The 22912-nt window shown below is 34.9% G+C and overlaps 2 protein-coding genes across 8 annotated transcripts in view; one reads left to right on the top strand and one right to left on the bottom strand.

Moving 5' to 3' along the window:
- The window catches only part of ARL13B (ADP ribosylation factor like GTPase 13B), a 75416-nt gene that overhangs the window by 24445 nt on the left and 28059 nt on the right, over window positions 1–22912 (bottom strand). The gene's annotated exons all lie outside the window — the stretch shown is intronic.
- STX19 (syntaxin 19) overlaps window positions 4527–22912 on the top strand; it is a 42121-nt gene continuing 23735 nt past the window's right edge. For 2 of the 4 annotated variants that reach the window (XR_010943771.1, XR_010943772.1), the window contains exons 1-3: window positions 4527–4579; window positions 14243–14310; window positions 15551–15749. Coding sequence is in view for 2 of the 4 variants with exons in the window: in XM_067739173.1 (XP_067595274.1) it covers window positions 17482–18366 (885 nt within the window). In the remaining 2 variants the exon portion in view is untranslated. Of the gene's footprint in view, window positions 4580–14242; window positions 14311–15550; window positions 15750–17468; window positions 18367–22912 lie in introns of those variants that run through there. The other 2 variants (XM_067739173.1, XM_067739175.1) reach the window with 2 other exon arrangements.

The raw sequence follows: 22912 nt of genomic DNA on the forward strand, positions 1-22912 counted from the left end.
TTATCCCATGTCCTTTTCTTCTTAAATACAATCTGTATCATGCTTTAAATACCCAAATATTCATTCAGAGCTTGTATTATTTGAGCTCACCTGTATTTCCACCGTGTGAGTGTGTCCACATAAATGTGCAATTTACTGGAGAAGTGAGGCCACTTTTATCTAATTTACTTAGCATAGCACTGTGCATAGAAAACCTTACACTCATTAGGAACAAACTGAGGAACAACAAATGAAAAAAACAAAATAAGTTTAAAAAAAATAGGGGGCTTCCCTGGTGGCGCAGTGGTTGAGAGTCCGCCTGCCGATGTAGGGGACGCGGGTTCGTGCCCCGGTCCGGGAGGACCCCACATGCTGCGGAGCGGCAGGGCCCATGAGCCACGGCCGCTGGGCCTGCGCGTCCGGAGCCTGTGCTCCGCAACGGGAGAGGCCACAACAGTGAGAGGCCCACATACCGCAAAAAAAAAAAAAAAAAAAAAAAGGAATTACCACAAAATACCACTATTTGCCTATCAGATGGCAGAGGTCAAAAAGTTGAATAAAACACTGTCTTGGTCAGGGTTTGATATATGTTTCAGGCAAATATATATTATTTAATAAGTACATAGTAAAATTAATGAACCCTATCACCTATCTTTAAAAATTATCAGTTTTGTACCATTCTTGCTCATCTACGTATCTTCCACTTCCCCCCATCAGTCATATCACGTCACCCCATAATTTAAAAATTAAAAAATATTACAATATCACTATCACACCTAAGTTCTTAAAAAAATTAATATTCCTCAATATCTTTTTACAAGTGCTATGTCCAAATCCAGATCCAAACCAGATACATATTACTACAATTTATTCTTTTAATTGTTTTTGAATCAGTATCACCCCCGACGCCAACACCTCCCATTCCTGCAACACTATGACCAACACTTCTTTTCCTCCCATGACATCTATCTGTAAAACAAAACAAGTCACTTTTCTATAGAATCTCCCATGTTTAGGATTTGGCTGATATCTTCCTTATGAAGTCATTTAACATACACACCCTGTATTTCCTGCATCTAGTAGTTAAATATACAGGCTGGATGGCTTTCAAGTTGAAATATTTTGGCAAGCATATTTCATAGATGCTGCTAGTACTTAGGAGGCATTTAATATCTGAGTGCACCACTTTCAGTGATGGTTAAATGGATCCATGGATTCAGGCTGCAGTCAGCCTGATTTGTCCAAAATAAAGTTTTCCGTTAAACTTTCATCTAATGGTTTTAGCAACCATTAATGACCTGTGTTTAATACCATTATCATATAAGTGGCTATAAAATCATGACTTTTTTAGTTCTGTATTCCATTTGCACTAACTAGCTGGATTTTTGCTAAAAAGTAAGTTTTCATTAACTACTTGGTGACTCAAGTACAATTCAGAGAAAAGTCAAGATAAATATTTGATCCTTTGCCTTCATTTCCTAATTTTCATAATAATGAACTGATGTCCTATTAACCTCCAAAGGTGATCAAGTTGCTTTCTTGGTTTGTGGGAGATATCATTATGGACTCATGGATTTTTAAAATATATTAGATGTTTCAACTTATTATAGTTACTGTTCTTTTTGAGGCTCAAAGTTACCCATTTTTGGTTAGTGGGAGTCCCTTTTGTGCTGGCTCCTGTTTTCTTTTGGTACAACTCCAAGAGTCTTTGATAGCTTCTTTGCTTTTTTGTAAGAAACAATGGTCCAGACCTGAACTCATCCAATTCCCTAAAGAGCCCTGGTTCCTTTTAGTATGAACTGGTATTTTAAAGACCACAATCTGGGCACTTCTGGACATTTATCGTATTGACTTGCCATTGCTCCTAGACCATTTCAGTGGACAAAGCTAGGAAAAATATAGTTTTTAAGAAAGAAAAAATTAAGTCATGAGGTCATACTGATTTTTCCATTTTAAATCAAACATTACCAAGTTTTTACTTAGCTTCTTAATTTGTATCTTTTTCCTTATGCTGAAAACTACAGCTCCTAATAACGCCATCATTAACTATTTGCTCTCTCCTATGAGTTTCAACATAATAATACCAACATTATTACTAAAAATAACACTACTTAATGCACATTAAGATCCCTTTGTGGTTATTCTTGTCTATAAGATATATCCCACAAGAGATGCAGTCAAAATACTGATTCTAAAATTATTTGAAGTAATCCTTCTCTGTGCGGTTATGCCACCATCTAGATACATAACTAGGTTCATTTGTTTCAGGCTGCTTTTGTTTTTTAAAGATAGTTTTATTCTTTATGTTAAGATTTAATTTTTAAAACACTTATATGGTTCCAAATTCAAACTATAAAAACAAAATGAAATCAGAAAAAAATATTTTCCCTCTCTCTCTCTTTTCCACTATTCTTCCTAGTCTCCTATAGGTAACCATTTTCATTAGTTTTTTTTTCTTTATTGATTATTATACTATTTTTAATTGTAAGTGATTTACAATGCTTCAGGTGTACAGCAGTGATTCAGTTATACATATATGTGTACATATATATACTTTTTCAGATTCTTTTCCATTATAGTTTATTACAAGATATTGAATACACTCCCCTGTGCTATACAGTAGGTCCTTGTTTTTTTATCTATTTTATATATAGTAGTATGTATCTATTAATCCCAAATTCCCAATTTATCCCTCCCCTCCTTCCCCTTGGCAACCATAAGTTTGTTTTCTATGTCTGTGAGTCTATTTCTGCTTTGTAAATAAGTTCATTTGTATTTTTTTTTATATTCCACATATAAGTGATATCCTATATTTGTCTTTCTCTGACTTACTTCACTTAGTATGATGATCTGTAGGTCCATGGTCCATCCATGTTGCTGCAAATGGCATTATTTCATTTTTTTATGGCCTAATAGCATTCCATTATTTATTTTTATATATACATATATATATACATACCACATCTTTTTATCCATTTATCTGTCGATGGACATTTAGGTTGTTTCCATGTCATGGCTATTGTAAATAGTACTGCTATGAACATTGGGGGTGCATATATCTTTTTGAATTAGAGTTTTTGGTCTTTTCTGGATATACGCCCAGAAGTGGGATTGCTGGACCATATGGTAACTCTATTTTTAGTTTTTTGAGGAACCTCCATACTGTTCTCCATAGTGGCTGTACCAATTCACATCCACCAACAGTATAAGCGGTTTCATTAGTTTTTAATTCATCCTCCCACTGATTTTGTTTTTTTTTAATAATATAAACATGTACATGGGGGAAATGGTATTTTAAAGACCACAATTTGGGCACTATGGATATGCACTGCTATTGGCTGGCTACGGGGTGTTTATGTGCGTGTATCTCTACCCTCTTGTTCTTCCTCGAAAGTTAGATGCACTTTTGTGCATCACCATGCTTTTTTTAAAAACAGTAAATCCTAAAATTACTCTGAAGTAGTATAAAGAAATCTTATTTATTACTATACTCTTTATTAATGAACAAAATGTTCATTATATAGATGTTTCATCATGGGTTGTTCCCAATGTCTTGATTTTACAAAGAGGGCTGTGAGGAATAAAGTGTGTGAAGATGTTATTTCTTATTTTGGGAACAGACTCCAGGAAGTAGGACTACTAAACCAAAGAATAAATACAGATGTTATTTTGATAGATATTATAGCAATGTCCCTCCTCTCACCCTCAAATCATAACAACTCAGGCAGAGAAAAAGGGAATGTAAGAAAATTTAGTTGTGTGAGAGAAATTTTATTTCTGATTTTTCCTACAAATATTTCACTCTGGTAAAAATTAATTTTGAATTGTTATATTGATATAATAAATAGCATAACATATGGTGCTGTACAATTTTAGTTTTTGATATGGAAAACTATGAAAGAAACTTAAAAATAGCAGGCATACTAAAAAGAAAGGTAAGGTGGCAGGTTTAAAGACATGAACTCTTTTCTGGCTGTTGTAGTTCTGAAATTTGGTAATTTTCTGAGTTAAGTTCTTGGAATTCCCTAAAATAAGATGGAATTAAATCATTTTAAATAAACTGAACAAAAAGCCTTTACCCAAGGTTCTTTCCATTCCTATTTATTCCAAATTCCATACACTTAGCAAGTTTTCATACCTAAGGAAAACAAAGTAATCTTTGCTTAATTACGAACCCCCTCTTTTGTGAGTAATGTACTTTATATGTAATATAGGACTGGAACTACAGAGCCTGTGCCAAGTACATCTAGGCAGTTTAACAAGGACTTCCTGTTACCAACTAGCTCCACTGAAAACAATCTTACTTTAATCTAAAGAAAACGCAGCTAACAGGCAGAACTGGATTCTCCAGGGGTGAGGTAAGAAATTTGTTCTTCTCATTTGATATTAACAACAAAACGATAACTTTAACTTATTTGACTTCATTATGTGGCTTTCAATTAAGTTAACTAAATGAAAACCGTACAGAAATTATCCTGTGAACTATAAGACAGAGACAAATAAAATTTGAATAAAACATTACAGATGGTACTCAGTTTTTCTCTCACAGGAAGGACTCCAACTGCGCAGGTGGAAAAGCAACAAAAGGAACAAGACAAAGGTAAACATACCACTCTTTTTTGTACTTTTTAATGTGAGACATCCAGAGACTGAAATCTGTGACATTTAAAAAGAGCCCAACAGATAATTAAAGTTACCTGTTTTGCTCAGATTTGGACCAGGCTACAGGCAGCTGATGTGCTCATATATGCTACTGATATGCTGAATGAGATTTGGGTTTAGAATTCCTAGAAATAGACCACCATAAACAAAATCAACTTTTTATTTTATGTCTTTTAAAAAAATATCTTTTCATTTTGGAAACACTAGAAAGTCAGACCCTATAAAAACAAACTTAAAATTCTTCTATAAACAGACTATATAAATTACTCATAAAATGCTTGCTTTAGAGAACACTTTTCCATTTAATTCGAAAAGAAGTTAATGCCCAATATGACACGTATGTATAATGTTTAAAAATTTAAGATAATTTTCTACAAGGCCTTAATTTCTTCATTGTAGTTTCCCAGAATCTTTAAAATTAACTTGAGGAAATTAAAAAATAATCTTGCTGTAAAAGGACTACTGTAAAATACCAAAGTAGTCAATTTTTTTTAAAGTACTCAATTTTGAAATGTTTCAGCTAGTGTACTGAAAGTACTTAAATTATAAAATTTAATATCAATATTATATTTGATTTGATAATTTAAAAAATTTAAGTCAACATCATTTAAATGCAACATACATAGGTAGGTCTGATACTTTCAAAATTAAACAGTGTATAGAGGCTTAACCAAAACATGTTTTATTTTTTGATATTTCTTCAAAGTTATTTTATAATTGTTATGTTAGATTTTAATATATAACCCATTTCAAATCAAAATAATAATTATTATTAATAAATGTTTTAAGGGTAAACTTGAAAGTTGGCTATGTAATACCTAGAACACATTATATTTGTGGCTATGTAGTTTTAAATTTAATATAAAAATAATTTTACATAAGTACAGCTTACTTTAATCAGATAAGTGAGAGTTCAAAATTACATGAGTCTTAATATTTAAACAAAAATGGTCTTGTTACATTAAATGAGTTAATTTAACAATTAACTTATTTACACTAAACAAAAAATAGAATTTAAAAAGCAGTGAAAGGCTGCATTACAAAAAACTGTCTGATAATTTAAACTTAGATAGAATTTACACAATTTGTAATAATTTTTTTTTAAGTTTGTTTTCTTCATTTAAGTAGCCAAAGAGGTGAACATTCCAGTAACAGCTGCTTTCACCTTGAACTAGGGAAATGTTGCAACATGTCTTCACACACAAAGCAAAAGAATATTCTAGTTTACATTAAATAAAAACTGGTTACATTTCTTAAAATATTTAATCATTATAGTAACTATAAAAAGAAATGTCTTAGTTTAAAAAATCTATAAATTTATAAAGTATCTATCCCAGGACATAGTTCTTAAAGCACTAGATAATTTTTATTCATATTTCTGTTCCTGGAAATGTTCCCTGTCTATAATAGAGTGGAGAAACTTTTATTTGAGTCATACAAGTTTACTTTCGTATTTCCAAAAACAAATTGTCAAACTTGATTACTATATTTATAAATTAGTGTTCTAACTTTCTTTTTGCAAATATCACATTTAAGCTCAAAGATACAGTTATTAACAGTAGAATTCAAAACTGTACAGCAAAGCAGTAAGTTAAACATGCTGAAAGATGGCTCACATTTGGATAGAACTCTTCGGATATTAAGAAAATAAATTTAAGGTAGAGAAAAGATTGCATAAAATGGTAGTATCATCAATTTCACTTGCCTAAGCAATTAAATGATTTCACAACTATGCACTTAATATTTTATGCCTTCTTGAACTCTGTCTCTTCCAACTTTTAAATTTTAATATGCTTAGATATGTCACTTTGTTTATAATTTATGAAGATATAAGATTAAACAGTTAAATGGGAAATAGTTATACATGTAGCTGTGCGTATGTAACTACTGGAAAATGCAATTTATGTATAGCATGCACCTGAATACCTACATTAGGTCAGTTTCTGCAGAGATGAATATAAGGATTTAGGGAACATTCTGAATTATGTTAACTCTGTAAACATAATCACCTATGACTTTCAGTGAAGATGCACAGATACAGAAACTCCTCCTCTTGCTAGAAACGTAGAGAAGTGTTTGATATAATCTTAAGGGGGAAAAAAAGACAAATTTCTAAACTACATCATTACATGTGAAGTAAGAAAGGGAAATTTCCAGGTGCCAGAAATGAAGAGGGAACACATTCATAGCCAAGGTGGAGAGCAGGAATTAAAGCTAACTCCACGGGCTACAAGAAGAAAACACTTTTATCTTAGAGGCTCGGGTTTACAGTTTGTTCATAATAGGGAACTAAAACTGAGTTTCCTATTGAAATAGTGGACCAGAAAAAGAACAGCCTGTATACAGACACAGGAAAATCTCTGTTGGCTTGTCCAGGAGTACAGCAGGGAGTGAGGGATTCACTCAGGCTACAAAATCACTACAGAAAAATCAGGCCCTTATTTATACTACCTGGGCTATAGAAATCACTAGAGAAAGATCAGGCCCATACAGTCAGCCCTCTGTACCTGCAGGTTCCACATGCACTGATTCAACCAACCTTAGATGGAAAATACTCAGGAAAAAACCCAAAAAGTTCCAAAAAGCAAAACTTGAAATTTCTACGTACCAGCCACTATTTAGATAGCATTTACATTTTATTTACAACCATTTATATACCATGTACATTGTATTAGGTATTATATGTAATCTAGAGATGATTTAAAGTATACTTTTAAAGTACGTAAAAATATACAGAAGGATGTACATAAGTTATATGCAAATACTGCACCATTTTATATGAGATCTAAGCATCCGTGGATTTTGGTCTCTGTGGGGGTCCTGGCACCAATTCCCCACAGATATAGAGGGAAACTGTATTTATACTACCTGGGCTATGATGGGCAAACTCCATGGGGCCCTAGTAGTGACAACCACAAAAATGCGGTTAAGAATGTATCCATAATGCAGGGCACTCAGGACATTCTTGTATAATATAATTCCCCACTGAAGGTAATCTGCTGACAAAGTTTACTAAATATACTTGCCCATCACCAAGAAAAACAATTGGTGGCCACAATAAACAAAAGGAACCAGAAATAACCTAATAATGTAAAAGGATCTTGAACATAAATATATTTAAAATGTTCAAAAGAAATAAATGAAGACATACACCAAGATGAACACAGTATAAACTTTACAGCTGATTTTATATAAACATCATTAACTATAATATGCATGCTATGATATACAGCACTGAAAGGAAATCTGACTTTTTCCTTTAATATCAGTTAACATATAGAGATCTATAGAAAAAAAAGATTCAGAATATTTACTTTCTTTTTGCTACTAAATTTATTAAGATTAATGAATATAAAATACATATCAATATATTTTAAAGAGTTCTTTAAAGTATCTTTTATTCAAATATGAAAGTGTGGTATTCCTTCAGGAAACTGTTATCCCAAAACAGAAATCCAGGATAAGACCACCTTTATAAGGGAGAGTCAAATATCTTCATTTCCAAAATCAGTGACAGTAAAATTTACCTTCTCAAAAGCACTTTGCAAAAGTATACTGTGCTACAATATCAATTTTGAAATATTCTATTTCTTAAAAAAATGTTAAACTATGATGCTTCAGAAAAAGGCTTTTGATGACATTGTTCATTTATGTGTAATTAAAATGAAAAAAAAGAAAGACCTAACTAGCCATAAGTATATTAGAGAGGGTTGTTTTGGGATTTCTTCCAAGCCATGCAACCAAAGAGAAAGTAAGAGACACTGTAGTTCTTGAGAACTGTGAAATTTAAAAATTGTCAGGCTACTTAGCATGAGATAAGACTTAAATCTCATGAGTAAAAAAATCAAAATGTTTGGTTTTGATACCTCCCTCATTTCTCAGCTAGGCCTCCAATACTATCACTCTTTTCTTTTCCCATATTATGAGGAACACAAGTCAATTAAAAAAAAATAGTACAACAAACATCATATCTGCTATATACATTATAGTTGTAAGAATTCATAGTAACAGGTTAGTATATGAATAGGAAACAGAAACCTGTGTACATAAATAGGAATGCAGTGTACCTCACTTCTTGTCTTATCTCATTCTGTGACTATGAGGTACAGCAGAAGAAAATACAAGAATCCCTATCTCTACATGGTGCCAAGGATAGGACTCAAATTTTTTTAGATTTTCCGTGACACAGGTGTGTGGGATCAGAACCAATCATTTTTCTTTTTTTGGGGGGGGGCACCACACGGCCAGCGGGATCTTAGTTCCCTGACCAGGGATTGAACCCATGCCTCCTGCAATGGAAGCGCCAGGGAAGTCCCTGAACTAATACTTTTTCTTTTTCTAAATTGTAACGTGCTTAATTTGGTCTGATTGTATGAAAAATCCTAATACAGCTGCTAACATAATTATTTTAGATCTAATATGCTATATTACCTGCTGGAAGAACTTTTTTCTTTTAAACATAGCATTTATATTAACAACATAATACAATATTTGATACAGATCAACTTCATTTGTAGCATGTTTCACTAGGATAATCTATATCTATTCACTATGAAATAAAGAAAAATAACAGATCTGCAGGCAAGTAGATGTACATCTGAATGTAGGCTCTGCTACTTTTTAGTTGTGTGACCTCAGGCAAGTCACTCTACTTTTCAGATACTAAGAAAATTAGAGGAATAGTTAATAAAGTCAACATCCAAATAAGGGCAATTTCAAAGAAAACAATACAAAGAAAGTGGAGAAGATGAAGTTCTTTTAAAAGTTAGGATCCCCTCCAAAAGAAACCATAAGTACATGAGTTTCCAAATTGGAAAGAGCCACTAAACATCTAGCAAATACATGCAAAAAGACGTTCCTAGGTCATGTTATTGCAAAATTTCAAAACATGAGGAATAAAGAGAAAAGGCAAAGAATTTCATGGAAGGAAATTAAAAACAAACAAACAAAAAACCCCACATCTTATACAAAATATCAGGAATCAGATGGCAGATTTCTCAAGGGTAACAAAGAAACTTAAAAGAAAACACAGCAAAAGTTTCAAAATTCTAAGGGAACACAATTTCCAAGTAAGAATTACATCTGCAGCAAATATATCATTCAGGTGTAAGGACAGAATAAAAACATTTTCAGAAATGCAAGTTATCACCACACCTATGTTTTAAAAGGAAGTTATGGTATGCCCTCAAATCAAGGGGATAAACCAAAAATAGAGATGAGGAACAAGGAACGAGGAGAAAATACACAGAAGGAGAGAAAAATTCCAACACAACAGCTGTGTGGTAATCAGGGTTCCAAGAAAGAAGCTGCAAAAGATAAAACAATAAAATGAAACAGAAAAGAATACCTGCTATATATACATTAAGAGAATATTTTCAGTGCAAATGAGCTGTAGAATGAATTAGTGATGCATATATACAAAATGAAGCAACTGAAAAACTTAGGTAATTAATAATTTCAAGAAAAATTTAAAAGTTACAAGGTTCTTGATCTGTGTAGTGGTTACATGGGTCCGTTCACTTTGTGAAAAATCATCAAAGTATACATTTATGTTTTGGGCACTTTCTGTATATGCGTAAATACTTCAGTGAAAAGCTTTCTTAAAATAAAAATGTACATCTCCTAGCTCTATCCACTGAAAAAGCCTAGGTACAGTGAAAAAAATTATTCTGAGAAAGGAAATATAACCCTAGTGATTCTGGTATATATAATATGATTCTGGTGTGATTCTGGTATATATAATATGTGATTCTGGTAAATACAGTATTTGGGTAGTCCTAATAACGTAAACATATAATACTGACTATAACAAAAACTGTGATATAATTACATTGAGAGGAAAAATTTGAGGGAAGGACGGGGGTGTAAGAGAAAGTTAAATCCAAGAATTCCCTGGTGGTCCTGTGGTTAGGACTCCGCACTTTCACTGCCAAGGTGCAGGTTCAACCCCTGGTCAGGGAACTGTCCTGCAAGCTGTGTGGTGCAGCCAAAAAAAAAAAAAGTTAAATTCATATCTTTCATAGCAAAGATTATTTAAAACTGAAAAAAGTGTAAACATCTACATAAGCAAATTATCAAGAAATAGGGAGCTTAAAAGCAACATATAGCTAAGGAGTTGAAAATGACTGCCTTTGGGAATGAGGAACTGGAAATAGAATGTGGTGGGGCAGGCAGGGGTCAGCTGTGTATCTTCATAAGCCTTGAAGTGGTCTGACTTCTTAAACTGTGTATCTGTATTAATGATGAAAATAATCACATTAAAAACATTTTTAAAAGAAAAGGCTTTGTTCAAATCATGTAGGGGGGAGGAGGGAAGGAGGGAAGGAGGGAAGGAGGGAAGGAGGGAAGGAAGGAAGGAAGGAAGGAAGGAAGGAAGGAAGGAAGGAAGGAAAGAAAAGAAAAAGCTTATGGCTATATCAAAAGCAACATGACATCCGTTTTAAACACTTTTGGAGGAATTTATTTTCAGCATCAATATGGTAATACCAGAGGGAGCATACAGATAAGGAAGTGATAAACACTAAACCAAACAAAGAACAGTATGGAGCTATTCAAGATAAATCATTAGGCTAACTGACTTTAGTAATTACCTCCCTCTATACTAGAAAGATTAGTCTTTATCAGAGGCATATAATAAATCATGGGTGGTAATTCTGCTTTCTCAAAGTTATCACATGAAAAAAAAGTTTCTACAATCACTTCCCAATGTTTGTAGGTGTTTTTAAAAATCTGTTCTAGCATAATCATCAAATATTTATAAAATACTGAATACAAAAGAGCATATAGATGATCCCAGCTTTACATAACATATACATTCTAGGAAATTTATATTATACATCTTATAATGAAAAAAGCACTGGTCTAGCAGCCAGGAAGTTTGCATTATTATACCAGTACTACTACTAGCAAGCTCTGGGTAAAACACTTAACTTTTCTGATTTTCAATTTCCCCTTAAGAAAAATGAGAAATTGATTAGTTAACCTCTAAGGATTATTTTTGGAATCAAATTATAATATTCAATAGATGTGGAAGAAACCAGGTTCACCTCTCCTTTGGAGAACAGGTGAGGACTACATATCACTACCATCCTCTTTCAGTTGGTCGAGGAGTTGCAAAGGAAAGTGACACGCATCATTTCAGGCTACAGCATTTTAACGTCTATGAGAGACTCTCCAGTACTTCCAACTGCCCTACCAGCCTACCACATTCAGAAAGGTGGAGCTTAGGTCTCTGAGAAACCAAGATGGGAACCAGTAGCCCCTGCTAACCCAACATGGACATGAAATGTGAATGAAAAATACATCTCTGTGGTTGTAATCCATCAAGATTTGGTGACTGGACATTACTGTGACATAACCAAGCATATCTTGACTGATAAAAATGGGACCAAGTGGAATTTTTCATAAACTGAATATTTAATACTCACAAGAAATCCCAACCTAAATTAGTTTATAAAGCTAAAAATCTTTACAATGTATCTCTTAAAATCTGAATTTTTATATTAAGGATTATATTAGGTTAATTACAATTAACTAATTAATTATAAATAACTTAATTATATGAAATTATATATACATATAAATTCATCTGTTTATTATAATTTAAAAGGTGGGAAAAATATAAAAAATGATATCAAACTTTCTGCACGTTTAATTGGTTGCTCTAGTACTGAAATCTTTCTCAATTAAAATCACTTTGTTTTCACTTTAATAAAGGACTTAAACAAATAGTACGCTAGGACTTCCCTGGTGGCACAGTGGTTAAGAATCCGCCTGCCAATGCAGGGGACACAGGTTCAAGCCCTGGTCCAGAAAGATCCCACATGCCACAGAGCAACTAAGCCCGCATGCCACAACACTGAGCCTGTGCCCTAGAGCCTGCGCTCCGCAACAAGAGAAGCCACCGCAAAGAGAAGCCCGTGCACCGCAACGAAGAGTAGCCCCCGCTTGCCGCAACTAGAGAAAACGCGCGTGCAGCAACGAAGACCCAACACAGCCAAAAATAAAAATTAATAAATAATTTTATTAAAAAAAATAGTATGCTCACATGGTATTATATTTTCTCTAGTTTGCTTATTTCCTACTTGTAAGGACAAAGGCCAGTAAATATCAATACTTTCCTAGAAGGTATGCCCAACACATGGATCAATATATTAGTGTTTTATATTGATCTAATTTCCTAACACCCAAAGTTTGCAATCTATACTGCCACCTTCTCATAGTCCTCCTTGACTAATCTTCTTTTCACAAATTTTCCAGGTTTAATATTATAGCTTATTATTTTTTCCCACAGATCTTAGTAAACCACTGGATCTGGTTAGTTTTGTTCCTAAGGTAAAGAAATTATTCTTTGCAAGTAAGGTAGAATACAGACAATGGAAAGGTGGGGAGACAGAGGGAATGAAATCCTTCCACTACTTAGAAGTCTCTTATTTGCATAAATTGTACAGACTGAAGCCTTTTACTTTTAATATAGCAAATCAGTGGTAAAATAAAAGACTGCAAGCTATTTGAATTACATATTTAGATAATTTAAAATAAACAGCAGAAAACTGTAAGTGCATTACAGACAACAAAAACTTGCTGTTAAATGTTTCCAACCAGTACTTAAAATGCTCAGCAACACAGGTACATAGCAAATGCCTCTGAGTAAACTGTTAATATCTATAAAAGACTTTTTCCATCAAAAACAGATTTCAAGGTCTTAGTATCCCTTGTGATCTGGCTTCTTTCCCAGCCACTTCACTTACCTAATTGCCTCTTCTCAGAACTTATCTGAACTGGTCTCTATAGAGCATCTGATACCATTGAAGAAGGCTTTATAGCACATTAAAGAGTGAGTCCTTCAAACTAGACTGCCTGAATTTGAATCAGAACTCTACCACGAGCTGATATCTTGGTTAAGTTACTTAAGATCAGGTCTTAATGTCATCATCTGTGAAATGGAGACCATGGTAATACTTAATTCAGAGTTCTTAAAAGAACATACAACACACTTAGAACAGTGCCTGTCACATATTAAGAACTCAGGAAAATATGAACTATAAAGAGCTCAATATCAGAACTTGAATAAATAAGACTGGTGAAGGTGCTGGGAATACCAGAATGAATAAAGATCCTTGCCCTCATAGAGCTTGTGTTTGGAGAAGAGAGCAGACAATAAAGTAAGATAAATAAGTAAAATATAGTGAAAAGTGCTAGGAAAAAAACTAAAGCTGGGAAGGGTGGTTGCAGTTCTAGATAGGGTGACCAAGGACAGCCTTACTGAGAGGGTGTCATCTCAGTAAGATTTAAAGAAGTTGGAGGAATAAGACAGCACTACATGGGGAAGAGCATTCCAAACAGAGAAGACAGCAAGTGCCAAAGCCCTAAGGCAGGATCCTGCCAGGTTTGTGTGAGGGATAACCAGGAGCACAGTGTGATTGGGGCAGAGGGAGGGGGAGTTCTAGGAGGCATGGTCAGAAGGGCAAAAGGAGGTGGAGAAGTCATATTGGACCTTGTAGGCTCTGGCTTTTCCTCTGAGAGATCACACTAAAGGAGGGCTTTAGGCACAGGAATGACATGATCTGACTTACATTTTAACTCTTGTTTCTGTGTTAAGACCAGAGGAGACGGGGATACAAAGGAAGAAACAAGGAGACCATGTAGGAGACTACTGCAATAATCCAGGTGAGAAAGGATGGTGACTTGAACCAGGGAGGTGGTTCCTGATGTACCCTGAAAAAGGGATTGACAAGATTCCCTGTTAGTTTGAATATAAGCGTGTGGGGGGGAGGGGGGAGGGGGACACAAAACAGAGTAGTCACGTAGTCCAGAATGACTCCCAAGTTTTTGGTAGGGTGACTTGGAAGAAGACTGGAAGAAGAGACTGGAAGAGGTGCCACTTACTGAGATGGAGCAGCAGTTTGGGAGTTGGAAGATCAGGAAATTATTTTAGACACAGACATTCAAATGAAGCTGTTGAGTAGACAAGTGTTATGAGAACAGTCTAGACTTGAGATATAACTTTGAGTCATCAGCTAACGGACGGCATTTAACACTGTGAGACTGGAAAACAACGGTGGATAAAAAGAGGACTGTGTGTGGAAGTATTCCAGTATTCAGCGGTAGGAAAGACGAGAAGAAACCAGGGAGGAGAAAATGATGAAGGAGGAGCCAAAGAGGCAAGAGGAAAGCCAGGAGACATACGTAAAATAATTTCAAGAAGTAGTGGTTAAGTGCTACTGAAGGGTTAAAATCACCAATAAGTCCTATTGCTTCTACCTGCAAAATATATCCCAGATGGTTCCCATTTATTCCATCTAGTTTCCATCCAGATGTCTCCTGGAGGTTATCAGGAAACTATTCTCTATACAGTGATCTTTTAAAAACATAAATCTTACGTCAATACCCTATTTATCCTTTCACTGTCCGCCACTGCATCTAGAATAAAATCTAAATTCCTTACTTTGACCCACAAGGCCCTTGGTGATCTGATCCCCACCTACCGTCCTGACTTCACTCCTCCAATGTTACTGCCCATATTAATTTCTATCTATATAAGCATTAATTTTGTTCTTAAAACATACCAGTCCTATTCACTGCCCTGGCACCCCATCTCCAATACTCAAGATGCACTTTCTTGGCTCTCCATCTTCTCAACATTTAGGTCTACACTCAAATAGCTCCTTAGAGAGGCCTTGCCTAATTGATCTATCAAGATCGAAAATTATCTCATTTATCTGTTTAATTGTGTATTGTCCATCTCCCCTCAGATATTAATTACTCAAGGACAGGTATTACTGAATACACACTATAGCATTTAAAACTTTGCATACAGTAAGCTTCAAAAATTATTTGACAGAATGTCAGTTCTTTAAAACTAAAGGAATATTATCAGGATATCCGTTTAACTTTTTATGTAATACAGGTATCATTTCTACAGTATCCTCGACTGGGTCATCATTCAAGAACATCTGGAACATCTCTAGTGATGGCAAGGTTTTTATCTCATGGAACAGTTCATTCCATCTTCAGACAGCTCTACTTGCGTGAAAAGTCTTCTTTATACTGAACCGAACCTCACTCCATGTAATTTCCACCCACACTGCCCTTTGGAGTTACACCAGGTAAGTCTAATCCCTCATATATACAGATCTACACATTTTAGAAAACAGTTGTAGATAGTCCCTCGACCTTCTCTTTTTCAGAACAAATATTTCCATTTCTTTCAACAACTCTCCATATACTATGGTCTTCCAATCTCATCCTTTCCATGACAGCTTGGAAATTCCCAATTTGTGGATTTTCATCTCATACTTAACACAGTCCCTCTCCCATTTGCTTTCACTAGCATAGAGTCAGTGGAACAAATATCTTTCTTAGTCAATCTAGACATCACATTATTATTCATGAAAGCATAATAACTATTCTGATAGTTCTGATTAAAAGCTCAAAATTAACTAAAATCTCCAGTGATTTTTATAAGCACTGCTATGAACTCAAGGGTCTTCCAGTTTATAGCTGTAAAGGTGTTTTCTAAACAACTAGGTGCAATACTTTACATCTATCCAGTTAAACATGTTTTTGTTATTTTAGTATAGTGTTCTGTTCTATTTTAATTTTCAAATCCCAATTCTGTATTTCAACATACTAAAGAACTCTCCAAATGTTGTGCCATCAACATGTTTGATAAGCATGCCTTCTACGACACCCAAATAACTGATAAAAATATTTGCATAAACATATCAAGAACTGAATCCCATAGCATAACAGCGTCATATTAGAGACCTTTTTCTCTAGTTGATACTATGTGTGGTTCAATGAGCTACTTGTAACTCCCTAACAGCTTCCTCTTATCCACAAAAATATCATGAAAGGCATTTTAAATGCCTTTCTAAAGTCAAGATGTGCTGTGAAAAGAAAGTATTTTATTAACAAGGATTTCTTTTTATTCACTTCATGTATATCACTATATAATTATGTACATCAAATTGATTCCATGAATAACTACCAACACAGCATACAATAAGTGTCAATATTATCAGTGTCCCCCAAATAAGATTTTATATATTCTCATGTTTGTAAAAATATCACTTATTATGAATTGACAAAAATTTTTTTTCTAACACAGTCTGGATATCTTTGCAAAGGAATGCTAATAATGAGAAATCAGCATGATTAAACCAAGAATATGATTCTATATATACGCAATGGATAAGAAAACAAAGCTATGTCAAATAATGTGTTAGTCAATCCAGAAGCCTGAGAAATTTTGCGATAAATTCAACATTACCTATATTGCTTAAAGCTCTCATATGGAATCTGCCCTGTCACTATACTGGTTTTAGCTGAACTACACACATTTAGCAAAAGGAGTATGTTTTTTTGACATTACATAGACCAAATTAACTGGGAACCGTATCTCCAGTAATAAGGACACATTCAGAGTGACCTTTTAATCCTAAAAAGATATGGTCAAATCTTCCATTCTAAGATATAGCTTCCTAAATCAAGAAAAATCTATTCTGTGGCAGTATCGTGACACTGAGAACTTATTTGGGGGCAATTATTTCTCTATCACTGCTTACTCAGCTACTTTACTCAACTGTATGGGACTCATAGAAGCACTGCATTATGCGAAGTGATTTACAAAATATTTTACATTACTTTTGCTATTCCAGTGATCTTTATGAGGAAATTCTTATTGATTTTTCTAATTTTTAGTCATCTTTTCAGAAAACTAGGAGGATTTTTCCTGAGAGATAGACATAGCTATGTAAAGCCAACTGCTACTGGGAGGAAATACCAAATTTTTCTTTGTTCAACACAATCATTTTTGCTTTTAGGAGGACAGGGAAGATGAAAGACCGACTTCAAGAACTAAAGCAAAGAACAAAGGAAATTGAGCTCTCTAGAGACAAGGATGTGTCGACTACAGAAGCAGAGGAACAAGGGGTGTTTCTGCAGCAAGCTGTTATTTATGAAAGAGAGCCTGTAGCTGAGAGACACCTACATGAGATACAAAAACTACAGGAGAGTATTAACAACTTGACAGATGATGTTCAAAAATTTGGGCAGCAACAGAAAAGTCTGGTGGCTTCTATGAGAAGGTTTAGTCTACTTAAGAGAGAGTCTAGCATTACAAAAGAGATAAAAGTCCAAGCAGAACACATTAATAGACGTTTGGATGATTTAGTAAAAGAAGTTAAGAAGTCAGAGGATGAAAACGGTCCATCATCAGTGGTCACAAGGATACTTAAATCTCAGCATGCTGCGATGTTCCGCCATTTTCAGCAAACTATGTTTCTATACAATGACACAATAGCAGCAAAGCAAGAGAAGTGCAGGACATTTATTTTCCGTCAGCTTGAAGTTGCTGGAAAAGAAGTGCTGGAAGAAGAGGTAAATGATATGCTTCATCAAGGAAAATGGGAAGTTTTTAATGAAAGCTTACTTCGAGAAATCAGTATCACTAAAGCACAACTCTCAGAGATGGAACAGAGACACAAAGAATTTGTTAATTTGGAGAACCAAATAAAGGATTTAAGGGACCTTTTCATTCAGATATCTCTTTTAGTAGAGGAACAGGGAGAAAGCATCAACAATATTGAAATGATAGTGAATGGCATAAAAGAGTATGTTAACACTACTAAAGAAAAATTTGGACTAGCTGTAAAATACAAAAAAAGAAATCCTTGCAGGGTATTGTGTTGCTGGTGTTGTCCATGTTGTGGCTCAAAATAAAGAAGCTATTTTAGAAATTTCTTCAGCTTTAGAATGAAGGATGTCCCATAATTTAGTGTCTTGTGTCATTTTTCTTCATTTCATAGAGCCATTCACATACTTTCATCACTATTAAGTTATAATTTTCCCCTTTTGCCCTTACCCACTAGAGTTACAGAAATTTCTAAAGCAAGTGACATAAAACAAGTCTTCATTTATTAAACTAAAAATAGCATATTAGCTTTAAACTCATGGGTTAACAATTGAAAATGAGGTAAATGATCTTAAGTTTCTAGACAGGTATCAAGCTCTATTACATATTTTTGTAACTTCCAATGCCTTAACAAGATGAATGTCAGTAAGTGACAACTACTTAAACAATGCTTTAGGTTCATTTAAGAACATTTTGGTAGTTAAGAATTGTATAAAACAAGAATTCAAGTGGTGCTCTATTAAAGCCAAATCAAACTAGAAGCTGCATCAAATTTTTTTTTTTTTTTTTTTTTTGTGGTACGCGGGCCTCTCACTGTTGTGGCCTCTCCCGTTGCGGAGCACAGGCTCCAGACACACAGGCTCAGCGGCCGTGGCTCACAGGCCTAGCCGCTCCGCAGCATGTGGGATATTCCCGGACCGGGGTACGAACCCGTGTCCCCTGCATCGGCAGGTGGACTCTCAACCACTGCGCCACCAGGGAAGCCCTGCATCAAATCTTTTATGTTCAGATAGGTCAGTTAACTCAGTGGTCAACAAATCCTAGGAAAACCCAACTATGTACTTAATGAAGAGTCTAGTTGGTAACTAGGAGCTGCTTTTAGCTTAAGGCCTAAAAAGCTAAGTTAAGGCACTGTTTTCCTGAACTTGGGTCCATTCAGGACACTGTATTACAGATTAAGAGGGTTGGCAAATAAAGTAAAAAATAAAAGGCAATGGTATGCTTGGAATTTTCTCCATCACTTTATCGTGAAGCCAGGCACTAGACTATGGGCTAGGGACACAGTCTGAACTCACATGGGGATAGAGTTTGGGAACTAACATTCTAGTGGAGAAAGCATATAACAAATACAAATATTAGACAATGTTAAGTTCTTGGCAGAGGTTTAAAACAAGGATGATAAGATATTGTCAGAGTGGCTTCTTTCGGCTGGGTGGAAAATATAGGCCTCTCTAAAAGGTAATGTAAGTGAAGATCTGAGTGATGAGGACAAGGGAAGCACATATTCCAGGCATATGAAACAAATAGTACAAAGACCCTGAGGAGGGTATAACTTACTCCGTTCAAAGAAGAATGAGCAGTACAGTTGTACATAGTGGGAAAAGAGCAGTGAGGTAAGAGATGAGGTTAAGAAAGGTCAGCAGGGGCTAGATGTAAAGCCCTGTAAGTCTGAAGTTTACAGCAAGTGTAATAAAGGCAAAGCTGGTTTTGGGCCTGGGAGTAATGTTATGTAATTTATATTTGGGAAAAAATCATCCTGTCTACTGTACGGAGAACGGGTCAGAATGGATTTGGGGCAGGTGAGTAGAGGACAAGCATATAGGTATAGAAAACAATTAGAAGGCTAATGCAATAGTCCCAGTTAAGAGATGATGGAGGCTTGAGCTAGGATGGGAGTGGAGGTGGTGATGGTGGTAGCAGCAGTACTAACACTCAAGACTAATAAAAAAAAAACATCCTTGCTATGTCCCAGCATTGTTCTAATAATTTTACAATTTTACCAACAAGAACACTGAAGTACAGCTAGGTTAAGTAACCTGACTCAGGTCACAGAAACTGTACACAGAGAACTGGGATTTGAACCTAGGCAATCTGATTGCAGAACCAGTTCTTAACTACTGTATACCAAGTTGTAATGATGAAAAAAAAAATTAGACTAAAATGTGATAGATTTAAGAGGTAGAATCTACAGGATACCGATTAGATTATGATAGCTTTTACTGAGATGGGAAAAGACAGGAGATGAAGGTTTCAACACTAAGGATGAGAAGGAAATCAAGAAATTCTGTTTTGGCCAATAGAACCTGAGATGACCATAAAATGTCAAAGTGGAGGTTTCTAAGGTATTAGCTATATCAGTAGGAACTCTTGGGAGATGTCAAAGCTATAGATTTGGGTCCTCTGAGTAAATAAACAGTATTTAAGGCCTCAAAAGTATCTAGATGCAAAAAACTGCAAGCCCAGAAAAGAGCCTGGGATATTCTAAAATTTAGACTTAAAGCAGAAGAGGAGTTAACAAAAAAGACTAAGAAGGAACCATCGATGAAGTAGGAGGAAAATCAAGAAAAGTATGCTGTAATGCAAAAGTGCTAAAAGGAAAACAAAGTTGAGGAAATACTCAATTTTAGGTAAAATAAGAACAGCAAAGTGACAATTGATTTGGCATCATGGAGATAATTTGTTGACTCCAATAAGAGCAGTTTCAAGGAATTGTAGGAATGAAAGCACAAATGGAGCATGTTGAGGAAAGAGTGTGATATAAATAAGTACAGAATCCACTACAGGCAATTCTTTCCAGAATTTTGAGTAGAATACTATAAAAAGGAGTCAACATGTGAAGAGAGATGTAGAGCCAAAGGATTCCACAATACTTAAAGAAACACAAGAGCACATTCTGCTGATGGGAATGACCCAGAGAGAGAAACTCGATATAAGAAAGGGGAGGAATAATATATTGGGTTGGCCAAAAGGTTCCTTCCATTTTAAAGTAAAAGTCAAAGACACATTTTCCATTTTTACCAAGAAATTTATTGAACAACATATTCACCGTTTTGTTCCACTACCTTCTGCCATGTTTCAGGCAACTTCATAATTCCATCTTCCCAAAACTTTTTATCATTTTGGGCAAAGAATTGTTCCAGGTACCTTTTACAGTCTTCCAGGGAATTGAAATTTTTTCCATTGAAAGAATTTTGTAAAGACCTAAATAAATGGAAATCCGAAGTGCAATGTCTGGTGAATATGGCGGATGAATCAGAACTTCCCAGCCAAGCTCTAACAGTTTTTGCCTGGTCATCAAAGAAATATGTGGTCTTGCATTATCCAGATGGAAGATTATGCGTTTTCGGTTGACTAATTCTGGACATTTTTGGTCGAGTGCTGCTTTCAGTTGGTCTAATTGGGAGCAGCACTTGTTGGAATTAATCATTTGGTTTTCCAGAAGGAGCTCATAATAGAAGACTCCCTTCCAATTCCACCATATACACAATCATCACCTTCTTTGGATGAAGACCAGCCTTTGGTTTGGTTGGTGGTGGTTCATTTCGCTTGCCCCACGATCTCTTCCATTCCACATTATTGTACAGTATCCACTTTTCATCACCTGTCACAATTTGTTTTAAAAACGGAACGTTTCCGTTACGTTTAAGTAGAGAATCACACGCGGAAATACGGTCAAGAAAGTTTTTTTCGCTTAACTTACGTGGAAACCAAACATCAAAGCGATTAAAATAACCAAGCTGGTACAAATGATTTCAACGCTTTATTTGGATATTTTGAGTATGTCGGCTGTCTCCCGAGTGGTATAATGTTGGTTGTTCTCAATTAATGTCTCGATTTGATCACTATCAACTTCAACTGGTCTACCCAACAGCGGAGCATCGTCCAGCAAGAAATCTCCAGCACCAAACTTCGCAAACCACTTTTGACACATTTGATCAGTCACAGCACCTTCTCTATATACTGCACAAATCTTTTTTTGCGTTTCGGTTGCATTTTTACCTTTCTTGAAATAACAAAGCATAATACGCTGAAAATGTTGCTTTTTTCCTTCCGTCTTCAATATTAAAATGGCTACACAAAAATTCACCAATTTTTATAAGTTTTTTTTTAAATGCACCCTGATATGACAGCTGTCACACACAATCTAACAAAATTGCTTCGAATGAAGTTAAACACAACTAAGCGCTACTAGAGCCATCTTACGTAAAAAACCGAAAGAACCTTTTGGCCAACCCAATACAATAGTAGAAAGGGGTGGGATCTTGGACAGGAGCAGAAACACTTCTTCCATATTACAGGCAGGAAGACAAAGGAATAAAAGCAGATAACTGAGCAAATTTGGTGATGGGAAAATGAGAGAATTCTTATGTGAACAGGAATATGACTATATATGTATATATATATATATATATATGTCTTCTAACACTATTAAATAATTTTTAACTTATAAAATATAAAGAAATTGAAGAGTTTTCTACTGTGTCAGTTACAAGCATTACCGGAGAAAAAGATGTTTCCCACAGGTCAGCTTCAAATGTTTAAGGAACATTATAAAAAAAGATAAATTTAAAACTAGTGATAAACTCCCCAGCTAAATCAGGTGGTTGAGAGATATTGCTTCTGTCCCTTCTAAACTTGTGCTATATTCTTTAATGTAGTGCCTTACTGATACTTGTTTATAATTGTTCCTAAATTGTTTATCATGAAAACTGAAAATATCGAGTACTATTTAATATTCATTAGCATAATTATATCCAGATGGGTTCAGAAAATAGTAATTTTCTAGTAGCAGTTATATCTAAACATACTGCTTTTAAAGCAAGACTTAATCACAGAAAGATTCATAGCAGAGCA

This window comes from Pseudorca crassidens, chromosome 5 (assembly GCF_039906515.1).
Source record: "Pseudorca crassidens isolate mPseCra1 chromosome 5, mPseCra1.hap1, whole genome shotgun sequence".
Classification (NCBI taxonomy): domain Eukaryota; kingdom Metazoa; phylum Chordata; class Mammalia; order Artiodactyla; family Delphinidae; genus Pseudorca; species Pseudorca crassidens.